This window comes from Myiozetetes cayanensis, unplaced genomic scaffold (genome assembly GCF_022539395.1).
Source record: "Myiozetetes cayanensis isolate MyiCay16 unplaced genomic scaffold, myiCay2020 scf21, whole genome shotgun sequence".
In the NCBI taxonomy this organism is placed as follows: domain Eukaryota; kingdom Metazoa; phylum Chordata; class Aves; order Passeriformes; family Tyrannidae; genus Myiozetetes; species Myiozetetes cayanensis.
The window spans coordinates 3540407-3553395 of record NW_026087423.1 but is presented as its reverse complement, the minus strand read 5'-3'; the positions used below and the strand labels follow the sequence as shown (position 1 = coordinate 3553395).

The 12989-nt window shown below is 48.3% G+C and overlaps 1 protein-coding gene across 1 annotated transcript in view; it reads right to left on the bottom strand.

The window, feature by feature from the left end:
- CCDC60 (coiled-coil domain containing 60) overlaps positions 1-4462 on the bottom strand; it is a 50527-nt gene extending 46065 nt beyond the window's left edge. Inside the window, 3 exon segments of the mRNA XM_050318761.1 lie at positions 3776-3894; positions 3897-4107; positions 4415-4462. Of these exon segments, the coding sequence (XP_050174718.1) occupies positions 3776-3894; positions 3897-4107; positions 4415-4462 (378 nt within the window).
- Positions 4463-12989: the final 8527 nt, after the last annotated feature.

Here is a 12989-nt window from a genome sequence, read left to right as displayed (position 1 = left end):
AGAGCTGACAGAAAAAAAGTTCTGACTCGAAACACATGTTTTTAGTGTTCTAGGAAGCAAGGTTTTAAATTGGAAACCCTGACAGATCTTTAACTGCAGCAATAACAAATAACATCAGTGTAATTTCTCTTGAAAGAAATTGCTCTGCTTTCTTATCCAGTTTCCAGCTTAAAACCCTTCATTGCTGATGCTGTTGTCAATCTCATCTAGTGACCCATTTACCCAAAGCACAGAATTACAGAACAGAATTTTATGACAAGTACAGAGAAGGCTTTGACACTAATAACACTCAAGATTCTGTGGACTCAGATTGTTTTCAGGGCTTGGTCAGAAAGGCCACCTTTCCTTCACGTGAAAAGTCAACAACCCACCTCAGAGGTTTTACAAATGAATTTGTCGTGGCAATTAAGGGGAAGAAGCTTTACAGACACGGTAAAAGGTGAGTAACATCCCCGTGCACCGCTACATTATGGAATAAGAAAGAGACCTTTAACACATTGCTCTGAACACTCGGGAAATCAGAACTACTGTCTGGATAGTTACAGTCTGTGACTTTCAATGAATCAGTGGTGTCTGCAATGAACACCCGACCTTTGAGGGAGAGGGGAAAGGAACTCAGACTGAGCAAAGTAACCTCCAGTGATCTGTAACGGAGGGTTGAAGGGCTCTGTTTCTCACTGCGGGTATGGACTGATAGTAACCCAGTGCACAACCACGCAGACCCTCAGTGAGCCTCCTCCCTCACCCTCCCAGTAAGGTTTGAAAAGCCAAGAACCTGAAATCCACTGGGAAGATGCTCAGTGTGTCTGTTCTGGTTAAAATACACAGCCTGTTCAGCTTCCCAGGATTCTTCTAGGGAAGGCAGTGGCAGGGAGCAGACAGCACATGCAGAAAACCACCACACACAGAGCACACAAAGCCCTTCTGAAAACACCAAGACACTGCTGGGGATGAGAGAGGTGGGACGATGTGCAATGTAAAGCCATAAGGGCTACAAAATCCACCCCACTGTGAAAGTTGTCCACTTCATTATGTTTGGACAATGCTGTACAGGATGGGGAGAAGAAACCTCCTTGTTGTGGGTTTGGGGAATTTTTTGTATGTGTGTGGGGGAGGTTTGAGGAGGGTTTTGTTGTTAGCTTGGTTTTTTAAACACAACTGCTACACATCCTGAGCTTCCCATGTCTCTCACTGGTATTGCCAGTGGTTTGGACAGGGTTTATTTTGTTCCAGTGAGTTGCAGTGGAATGCAATTCTTCCACTGTGCTGGCCCAGCTTTCCTCAGTGTTTTTGCTGTAAGAGTCACCACATTCCCTGTGTGCCTACAAAACAACAATTTCCAGTGTGACAGTGAGAATGTTCAAGTGTCAGCTCTACGTCTTCTGATACCAAATTAATTTGATAAAGAAACAAAAAGCATCCATGAACATGCAGGTTAAATGCATTTGTTGCCATTAAGTATATAAAAAAACATCCTAAACATGCAATTATTACCTATAATACCCTATATGCCCATGTTATTTTGTGAAACCATCCACATTCACTTGAGTGGTTTTAGCTCTTAAAATCTATTTTTTAATAATATCAGTTTAGAAAGCAGCATTACCAGCAGATATTAGCATATTCAAGCCCTGTTGAATTCACAAGGCTTTTATTATCTTCTTGTTGTTTACAAATTTTACTGTCATTCATCACTGCAAATCATCAGCTGTACTTGTGGCTGAAGAAAACACTAACTCAGAAGGCAGAGATGAGTGCAAATGCATTAATCAGAGATCATGATTTTTCTACCTGGAATGTTATGCTCTCAGACACCTATAATTAGACATACCAGGTACCTATAATCTTCTCAGTTATTCAAAATATTATGGGGACTGCTCAGTGTGGGTAGGAATGGAGTGAATAACCAACATAAAGCAAAAATACAGGTAAAGCAAAGTATTTTTAGAATTAGGCTGTAAAAATACATTTCTGTTCCAGAATTTCTAAAAAACACACAAAAGGAATATTTCTGCAGAGCACACTGGCAGCTTAAATAGGAAGAGCTGGTGTGTGAGCAGTGTGAAATCCTTGGGCCTTCCCCAGGTTGTGCAGATGGAGGAAAACAGGATAGGTCAGATTCCATTTTTTTTTTTTTTAAAACCCAGTAACTACTACTTTTTAGTAAAAAGGAAATAAAATGATCAGTCTGAGATTTCCAAGGCTATGCAGTGCTTTTAGCCATGCTGTGCACAAAAAGGAACAGCAAGTGAGACTACCCACCTCTGATTGCTTTGTGAATCTAAAGTATAAGCTACAACCACACATTTAATAATCTACATAGGGTTTATTTTCTGTATCAATTGTGTACTTTTAATTTGGTCGAGTTAAGTAGCCAAGTTCCAACTGGGTTTCAGAGCATCCTTAAGGATCAAATCCTGACATCATTTTTCAATATCAAACCAACAACCACTACCACAAATGAACCAATATTTGCAGGATTATCAGAATTTAAAGGAGTATATCTGCAGTTAAATTTCTTTAAAGTAACTTCTAATATTCTGAAGGACATATGTTCTAGAAGTTTAAACAAGAACACTGGCAACACTTGCTGGATGTTGGCTAATTTACAGAGACAAGCCTCTGACTGGAGACAGCCAGCAAGATGCTGCTTTAGGTAGTGTGTAAAAATGAAGTTAATGCCACCCTCTGTCTGGAGCTTAAAACACTGAATCTAAAACTTTAAGCTCAGAATGCAACACACACGGTCAGAGCAGAAAATTAAGTAGCAGGTGGACAGACTCTTTTCTGCCTGTCCTGAACAATAACCATCCCTTGGGCAGCTCCATGAGAAAGCACATGGCAAGTGCAGGCTCACAGGGACTGGTGGTGCAGGTAACGCTCTGCTTCCACAGGGAAAATTGCTCTCTGCATGGAATAATACAGAAACCTCAGCCTCAGATCTCCCTGTGTGAGCCAACAGCACTGAGGAAAAGCAAACAAATGGCAGAACACTGCAAGCTCACCTCGAGCATCTGCAACACAGTTCTTGTCCCTGTGGTTTATGATTCCAGCTTGACTCACAAGCAACTTGAGACGGTCCAAACCCACAAAGTTAGTGGGTGTTGCAGGACTGAGGAGACCAGGATAAAAGCCACACAAACAGTAAACTACCACAGACAATCCTGGCTAATCCCCTTACACCTTCCTAAAAACCAAACACAGACACAAAGTAAAATATAAAATAATTGATCAACTACCTCCAAAGCCATCCCTATTTATATAAGTTGTATCACAAAAGCTTTACTTTTTATACCATTCTTATTTTCAACTTCTGAGATTTTTACCCACCTATCAACTGCCAGCATTTATCATTCCTGCTTTTTACCCATCTTTCACCGTCAAGCCCTCACTATGATTCCTCTCCTTCCATTTTCAAGACTTGTTACCTATCCCTGAGTATTCTCCTTAAACTACATCCTCCTTATCTCATGTTTTCCTTTTCATTCACGAGCCTACTACTGTCTCTATTTTCACTTCTCTCATTAAGAACTTTAAAGATCAGTTTCAAAAGCCGGTTCCCAAGTCACAACCTACACATCAAAACAGTCCTCCTTTATTTACAAATATTCTGTACCACCATCAAACGTCGTGTCAGATTCCTGTGATTATTCACAGGAAGGCATGGAAGATTTTTTCAAACACATACGTAAACAGAGTTAATAACTCTTTTCCCTAGAAACAAGGCTTTACGACTTCCTTGGAAGAAAAGTTGAACCAGGAAAGTCAGGCATACCCGTGCAAGCTGCCCCAGAGAGCAGAGGTGAGGTTTTGTTTGATTTGTGTAGAGGATCTCGCCAAGCTCCTGATAAGGCTTCCTGAGGGGGGTGAAGTGTCCAAGAGTGAGTGGTTTTTCCTGCTACGGTTGTTTTCCCAGAACACTTGTTCCCTTGGAGGCTCGCTGCTTCAAGCCAAGGCCTTTCCTTCCTCCTGAGCAGAGCCAGGCAAAACCTAAACGTGCATAAAACCTCAAGGATTCAGTACTTTAGTGGCTGCCAGCACCTTTATTGTGCTGTTCTGGGGTGGCTCTGGGACCACAGGTGCCTCAGATTTGCTGTTCCCAGTTTCCTACCACAGGTGCCTTGAGTCTGCATTTTTAAAATGCATCTGGTACTGGCACTGTTCCAGTACAGGAAACTTGCTGTTTTTAATTCCCTAAATTATTAAAACCTCTTACTTGCCAGCCATGAAAACACACACACAGCTGCCCAAACTCTGAAACAAGTGTTTTTAATTTTCTAAAGGGCAGCCCAGCGGAAGGATCTGCAGTTAATTAACACTACACGAGGTCTTCTTATTCCCCTGGGCAGCCGCTCCAAAAAAAAAAAAAACCCAGAAACAAATCCTGAGGGGCCGGGACACTTTTAAACCTTACCAGCCTCCTGGGGACCAGCCGGAGCACCTCCCTCTGACGGTGTTTCATGTCAAATAAAACGTATTTATCGCTATTTATGACAGCAGCGCCGCCTCCCCTGCTCGCAGCCCTCACGCCAAGGCTGAGGGGGTGCCGGGTTCCCTCACGACCCTCTCTCCGTGCCGGGGCCGCCTCTGAGGGCAGGGGGGTCCTGCAGAGAGTCCCGGACAAACCGGAGGGTTGGGCAATCACCGACCGTAGGAGGTTTGACAAGGGGCAAGCGCCGGGTTCTGCTCCTGGGCTGGGGCAGCCCTGGCTGTGTGTGTAGATGGGGGAACGAGGGGCTGGAGAGCAGCGCCCTGGAAAGGGACCTGGTGGTCCTGGCAAGTTGGCCATGACTCTGCAGTGCCCTGGTAGCCCAAAGGGCCACCGTGTCCTGGGGGGCATCAGCCCGGGAGAGGGAGGGGATTGTCCCACTCCGCTCTCACCTGGGGCGGCCTCGCCTGGAGTTCTGGGGGCAGTTTGGGGTTCCTTCTGTGAAACCCTCACTGGGGGACACCAGGAGACAGCAACTGGTTTCCCCGAGCATGGAGGTTGCCTCTGGAGATTGATTTTTTTCACCTTTCTTTCAGGTGAGGGACAAGCTGAGGTGTTGCCCCCCAAGCTGAGGGACACCAGCGCTGTGGCCAAGGGACAGGGCCATAAACAGTGTGTTTTGCCTTTAAATAAACAGAATGTGATAGCGACATAGCTAAAACACTGGGGAGATCGGAATGTCATTATAACAATAAGGGTGATATTCCTCAGTATTTCAATTAATTAAATATAGTCCTTGGCTCCTCTCCTATGTGACAGCTTGGGGTACCTGGCAGAGCAGCCCTGGCCCCCCCAGCACCTGCTGAGGTGGCTGCTCAGCCCTTGAGAAAACCCATCAAACCTCACTCCTCCCACGACCGTTTTCAGTAAAAGCCTTTCAAACTTCATTCAAACCTTGTCAAACAAGCTGTAACTGGTGCAAATGAAAACTTAAGATGAATTTAATACTGTACCTATTCAGCCCTAAAATACAGGGCCGATCAGCAGCAATAACACATTATTTGAGGTATATGATTTCCAGCAGATTGGGTTTTTAGCCTGTCAAGATCACTCCAACCATCTGAACCCTGTGAGTTCTCTAAAAGGGACAAGGTATCTAGAAACATCTCGTCCCTCCCTCCTTGCTGTCTTTCCTCTCAACCCTGAAAAAAACACCCTTGATATCATTTCCCTGCATTTTAATCTGTCCAACACTTCTTTGCTCTTATAACTTTTGATTTAGGATGAGGTGACGAGACAGGAGAGGGCAGAAGTGGTGAGACACAGTGGGGTTGTGGGGCTCCAGGGCCCTGAAGCTGCAGGAGGACACAGGGGGTGTTTGCAGCTGGGCAGGTTCCCCCCACCTCATTTTCCTCCTCAGCTTCATATTTTCTACAGGCTGATTTTCCCCCCAGAACCTTGTGCATTGCTTTGTGCTTTTTTTTCAGGAAAATCTTCCTAGACACACAGTGGTTGGAGCCAGAGGTGCTCACCCACTGATCTGCTAAATTGGGGAGCTGGAAACTCAATTTCTGCCACTTTTCTCATTGGATGCAGCTTAATCATAGATGTTTCCAGCTGAAAAGAAATATTCCGACACCCAGTGTTTGAGACAGCCACAAAAAATATCACAATTTGGTAGTGATGACCCCCTGAACACCTGCTTTTGTTGGACCTGGCTGTACAAGAGTGAATTCAACTGAAGTATTTGAGAAAGAAGTAGTTTCAATTACTTCCCTAATACAAATGGCGATGTCTCACCTGACACTGGGATTTCAGCTCCAGGGCTTCAGTCAACCTTCGTCTGCAGCAGGTTGTGACTCCTGGAGCAAGGGGACCTGGCTTAGACACATCACCCCAGCACCCTCTAGACCTGGGAGTCAATCCAGATGCTGCAGGTGCTGCAGAGGAGCTGGGTGGGCACACAAGAGCCATCCCACACCTCCACCCTGCAGACATCAGTGCTGTCACCCTTTGGAGCCGTGCCCAAAACACACTCTGCTTCCCTGGCAGATCCATTCTTTAATGGCTTTAAAACAACTAAAGGGCCATTTGGCTTCATCAGGGTGCTCAGGGCCCCTGTGCTGGGAAAGGCACAGAGAGGATGTGCACAGGGTGATGTCCTGCTGGGGCTGGACACGCCCTGTCTCTCCTGGTCTCCCCTCCCACCAGCACAGAGGCACCTGCACCCCACAGGCAGTGTGCAAGCCTTGGGGCAAGGCTCTTGCACAGACCATCACACCTCTCTCCAGGCTGTTTGCATCTTGTTTCCCCTAAAGTTTGCCCCTGGAGAGCCCACCCTGCAAACTCCTTCCTGGCAAGGAGTTCCCTCTGGAGCGCCGAGCTCAGAGAGGACCGTGCTGCCTGTGCCTGGCTCCTCAGTGACCATGTCCATAGAAACGAGCTCCCTCCAAGACAGAGGAAGAGGTATTATTCAGAAACAAGCAAAAAAGTCAGATCTATGGGTTTATGTTTTTGGAGACACCCCTCCCCCCCCTTTTTTTCTTCCCACATCCTTTGGAGGCTCACAGAGCTGAGCCGTGTGGGATCTCCCAGCTCTTCCTTTCCTCAGCTCCATTTCTCCTCCACCCTGTTCATCTCTAGTCCCATTTTCAAGCAATACTCCAGGAACAACGAGTATACATTTGTTTCTTTTTTTTTTTTTCCTCTTGTGTCATTTCTCCATCCAGCTTACAATTTTGGCGGCAATTTAACAGCTTGTACAAATTACATTCCTATCTTTTTCTCCGTTATTGTTAGAGGAGAAAGTCCCATTTTTCACTGTGATCCTTCAGGTTTCTGCTGTCACTGTATTTAAGACTTTTTCTTTTTTTGTCCTTAGCTTTTATTTTCTTATCCCTCAAGGGCAGCCTTGGAAATTCAAAGCTGTTCCCTGCCTATCAGTGGATCTCGTATTCTCTTTTGGCAAGTCCACAGCAACTGTCTCTCTTCCGTCCTTCCACCTAAATGACACCTTTTCTCAATAAATTACCCTTTGTCTCTCAAAGCAACAGTTCCATTTGTGACAGTTTGGATGTATAATAGTTGCATCCCAGCGGATACCTTCAGGAGCGTCAACTAACAGGCCAATACAAACTCACTGGTGCAGAAAATAAAGAGATTTATGTATTTTGGGCCTTATTTCCCCCCCAGTAGTTGAGCTGTGCTCTGAATTTTCAAAGTTTGCATTTTAAGATAGGGTTGCTCATCACCAAAAAAAACCTCTCCTGGAATGGAGGGATGGCTGAACACATGGCAGAATTCCATTTTTTCCAACATAACATCCCCTTTGGGTCCCTGGAAAATATCTCCGAGCAGCCAAACCCATGCAACCATGCCCATCCCAGTGTAGGGCTTCATGGATTGTTTATGCTACAGAGGAAGCATTGATTTTGCAAACATTTCCTGGCAGTAATGACGTTGATCGATTAGTGCTGCTGTTGCTAATGGAGGTTAAATGTGTGGAGCAGCAGCTTTGGGGTGTCCCCAGGCTCCCTGCAGGCAGGGGGGTCCCCAGGAGCCCCCTCTGCCCCTGGGGACACGCTCACACCCAGCACTGCTGCAGGGGGGCTGCGGCAGATCAAGCTTGAGAAGGCTGGATGCTCCCACCCCGCTCCCTCCAGATGACAACAGAGATACCCAAGCCCAGGGCTGGCAACAAACCCACCCTCCCTGGCTCCTGCAAAGTGCCTGAAAGCAACAGATTGAACATTTTTACAGAAGTCGTCAAGATCCAGGCCTTGGCTTTAGCAACCTGTGACTTTCTTCTCGCAGCCCTGCACCTTCTGTCTCCTTTCCAAACACCAGACAAGCCAAACATTATTTTCCAGTCCCAGCATCTGGCACGCAGCTCTGGGCAAGCCTCTCAGCCTGTCGCTGCTGAGATAAATGAGCCCGTTTCAGCGGCCGACTTCATAAAAGTATATGAAAAGTAGTTAACAAAAGGGTATTTCACAAAGCCAGGAATGCAAATGCAACCTCTGAGATAACTAATTAACTGAAGGAGCCAGACAAAGGGGAAGCAGCTTCCCATCTGTGGAAATAGATGTCATTTTGTAGAGGCTCTAATTAGTTCTGCTCTGTCCCGCAGCCGTTTTGTCGTTGGCGTGCACAGGCTGCTCCTGCTCCACAGCTCCCGGGGCTCTCAAGGTGAAGAGGGGGAGAGCAAAAATGGGGGAAGAGCTGCTTCACCTTGCAAAAGTCCCCTACGAGGGATCCAAGCAGCAAACAAAGCCAGGGCTGTTTTTCAGAGGTGGCCAGTGCAGCTGTGCAGCCATCCAGCACAGGGCACTGGCAGCGCTTGGCCCTGACTGAGTCCTAGGAAGATCATGGAATCACAGAATCATTCAGGTGGGAAAAGTCCTCCAAGATCATTGAGTCCAACCATTAACCCAGCACTGCCAAGTCCACCACTAAACCATGTCCCATCCCAGCACTTCCATGGAGAAGTTTTTTCAGGTTACCTGTGGATGCCCCGTCTCTGGAAGTGTTGTCCCAGGGGTCAGGTCGGATGGGGCTTGGAACAACCTGGTCTTGTGGAAGGTGTCCCTGCCCATGGCAGGGGGGGGTTAACAAGATGATCTTTACCATCTTTCCAACCCAAACCTTTCTATGATTTTTCCCTCTCCTCAAACCTTTCCAACCAATTTTGGACACAGACATTAGGTATTGCTACACCCCATGCTTTGGGCTGTCCCCCACGTTGGATCAGGACACAGCTCCCACCAGTGTGCTCTCCAGGGAAAGAGGCACCTGGGGGGAGCACACTGGGGTCTGTTCCCACTGTGTCACCACCTGTGCCTGCCCTTTTCCAGCTGTTCTCCTGTAATGTTCAGCTTTTCCTTTGCTCCCCTGCGTGTGAGGATCCCTGCAAACACCCAGCCTGCAGCGAGCTCAGCAGGGTTAACGCTGGAAAGGGGCGTACCATGGGAATTAGTCACCACCGGGACCTCAGTCAAGTGCTTTATTTAATGCCCTTTTCCAAAGACGTTTTTACTTGAAAAAACCTGAAGAATTATGAGCTCCCTGCTGACAGCTGTGACTCAGAGGAGCTGTGGGCACACACCATTTAAGTGAGAAGTGTCTTCGTGGCGCTGATGAAACGTGGGTGAGGAGGGGAGAGGGGCTGCTGAGAAAGTGGGTTTTGAAGGGAAAAAGCCCAAATGACTTAAATTTGCAGTGCCAACAGCTTTGCTACAGCTGGAACCGCTCAGACCACCAATGGTGAGAGCACACCACCGAAACTGCACCTCATGGCTTGGCCAAGGTCTGACCTGCCCTGGTACCAGCCACCAGAGTGAGCCTGGCATTCAGTGCACAGGGCAAAACCAAGCCCAAAACCCAGAGCAGGGCAATGCTGTGCTACCAGAGGCCACGCTGTCCCTCACCCTGCTGTCCTGCCTCTGTGAATGCCAGGAACCTGCTCAGCAAGAAGTTTGTGGGACATTGCCAACCCCCTCCCGGAGCTGACTTTGAACACCACATGCCTTTGCCAGCCACTCTGTGTGACCTGCCCTGGTGCACAGGCCCGTGCACGGAGCACCAGAGGCACAAATGCTTGCAGAAGTCATTTGGGGTTTGCCCAAGGCCCTGTGCAAACCATGGCAGGTCACAGCATGGGCATCACGGGAGCCAGAAAGATTACAGGGAAAAGATAATGATAATTGAGTCACCTTTTCTCCACACATCATCTCCCACCTGCATCCAGCATCAGCCTCAGTGGAAATGAACAGGTCAGGCATTGCCAGCAGTCAGGAGATGCTGTAGAGAGGGAGGGCAACCAGCAATAAGGTTTATAGGGACACAAGCCTTGAACTTTCTTTGGATCCACTTCTAGTGCGTTACTGGAATGGCGGGGATTAGCTGCCAAGCAGAGGCATTTGGAAATCCTCCCAGCTCTTTCCCAAAGTGGAGGAGGAAGAGGCATTGCCTGAGCTGAGCCAGGTTCCTCCAACCCCTGCGAGGCCCCCGGGGGCTGGGCTGGGAGAGGGGACCCAGGGATCCAGCCCCTGACGGTCAGGCAGGAACAGTGACTTTGCACAACGCTGTGCCTCGGCGACTCGTGACACCACAGCAGCTGGCAGAGGCTCTCTGGGAGCTGCCTGCACCCGGGTATTATTAGATCTGATGGTTTTATTTCTGCTCCAGCCAAAGTTCAACTGAGCTCTGACAGGCACTGGATGCATCCTGTCCCACCAGAGAAGATCTGGCTGCTCAGTGCTGAGGGTCACCATGTCCCCTGCACACACCATCAGAGTATTTCATCATCTCCCTTTTGTTATCGTGAAAGAAAATAAGAGAAGCAATGACAATAAACGATCCTAAGCCAGGGCACCAGCTTTGCCAGATCATATAACCCTCCCCATTTACATTCCTTAGGGAAAAATTTCCTCCCCTCTTTTCAGAGCTTGAGCTCTCAGAAATCTCTTTGCTACTGTCTCACTGGGGAGGTGGAGAGGAATGAAATAAGATCCTACAGCACTTCTGTACTGAGCTGCAGCACATCCCTCTGCTCCTCCAGTGTCACACAACATCTTCCCCCACAGCTGGCCCAGCCTGGGCTTGCAGAAGAAGAAAGCTGGGGAGAAGCAAGGCCAGGGCTTGGCATGGGAAAGCGGCCAGGCTTCGTGGCCAGAGAGGGCAAAGCAGGCAATACCAGAAGTCCAGAGATGCAGAGGATCCCACTCTGGCATCTGTGGGATGGGGAGCACTTATCCAAACCCCTGAGCAGCCGTTCCCAGCAGGCACACAGCCGGCTCCTTGGAGCTTGTCACAACTTCCCTCAGTGCAACACTGAGCCTGCGATCTGGGCTGCAGCTTGTTGGCATAAATGGGAATGTAGAGAGAAAGTCATTAAGATCTCTTCCATTTACACCATTCCTGCCAGCCCCCAAGAAGTTGGGATTTTGTCAGATCATGTTATCACCATGACTTTGCTGTTGCCAACCCTTGAAGAGATTCTTCCCAAAAGCGCAACCACCCCCTCACTCCCTCCCCTTTCAATCTCCAGCTATTTTTATTTCACTCCTTGAGATAGAAGTATGTGTGGGGAGATATTTACACACACAGAAGAAAATATCAATGCACATAAAAATAACCTGATGATTTGAGAGAGACATTTCACTTCCGCAGAGCATTCCATTCCCCATTCCATTATAAAAAGAAAATGCTGAAGTTACTGAGGCTTGGTGGGGGGTTTGTTGTGGCTCTCAGTGCGGATGCAGTGAGCATCCTCCTGCCCACAGCAGGCTCTGCAGCTGGGGGAAGCAGGTACTGGGTTTGTGCTCAAGAGAAAAAAAGTGATATTTTTGTGTCTCTAGGAAGTTTATGGCTCGCTGTGGAGAGATACAGCGGAGATGAATTCCTGCAGAAACCCTCTCATACTTGTATCTCATTCATTATACATTTCCAGAAGTGTAAGTGCCTGCCTTCACGTTGCTTTTATGCTTGAAATATCTTTTTTAAAGAAAAGAGGGAAGAGAAAGTTGAGCACCCAGTACCTCCAGCTACAAGCTGGTACTGCCCAGTCTGGGAGCTCGGCTGTGCCCAGGCACTGGAATGATGCAGCATCTGCCCCTCGCCTGGGATGAGCAGCCCAGGGGCTCACACACCATCTGCTCCTCCTGCACATCCCATGGGATGTATTTAGTATTCGCTGATCCCCAAATTTGGGATCCAGTGGGCAAGAGCAGCCCCTAAGCAGCGCCTGGATTCAGGAGGGAGCAGTAGGGCAGGCGGGAGGCAAGGGCAGGCTCCGCCTGGCTCAGGGAGGCATCCCTGCCAAAAACAACTCGTGAGACCCAGGGCAGCACTATCAGTGTCCCTACAAGCCCCAGCACGCCAGGATGTCGCCGATCAGGGGCTGCACCAGCCAAGCAGCATCGCTGTGCAGGACAGAACGTCCTCGCCGGCTCCGGTGCAGGGAAACCACGTCGTGCTCGCCGAGCCCCGGGCTGGCTGTGGCCAGCCTTGTTTTGACTCTTAACAGGCTGCCACACACAACATTCTCGGTGATAAGTGACAGCCTTGCTGCATTAACAGCGCTCCACCAAATGGTATTACTATTATTATCTGGGTTTGTGGGCATAAATGATAATACGCCAACCCCCTTCCAAAATAACCTGGCGTTTGAAGCAATTTGAAGCAAAAATTGGGATTATTTGCTGAACATCTCACACTGCGATAACTCGAGGCAGCGCTGTGTCCTACCAGCAGCGCTGCTGTGTGTTCCACACACCTCAGCTGCAGGGAGCTGCTCGCACCGAGTCGCGGGACGGCTGTCACCAAATCACTCCGTAATTGCAGGAAGAGATAACAGGAAAAAGGCAGCACTCCGGCAAACCCCGGCCAAGGGTGTTTAAAAATACCTAACCCAGCTCCCGTGGCTTTTGCAGCTCTGCTGGGAGTCGGGAAGCCCACGCTGGTGGCGAGCAGGTGCTCCCTGCAGGCTCAACCCTTTGAAAAAACTGTTGGGATATTGCCCAGGATCTCTTCTCCCAAAACTTGAGCCAGATTCCAGCTG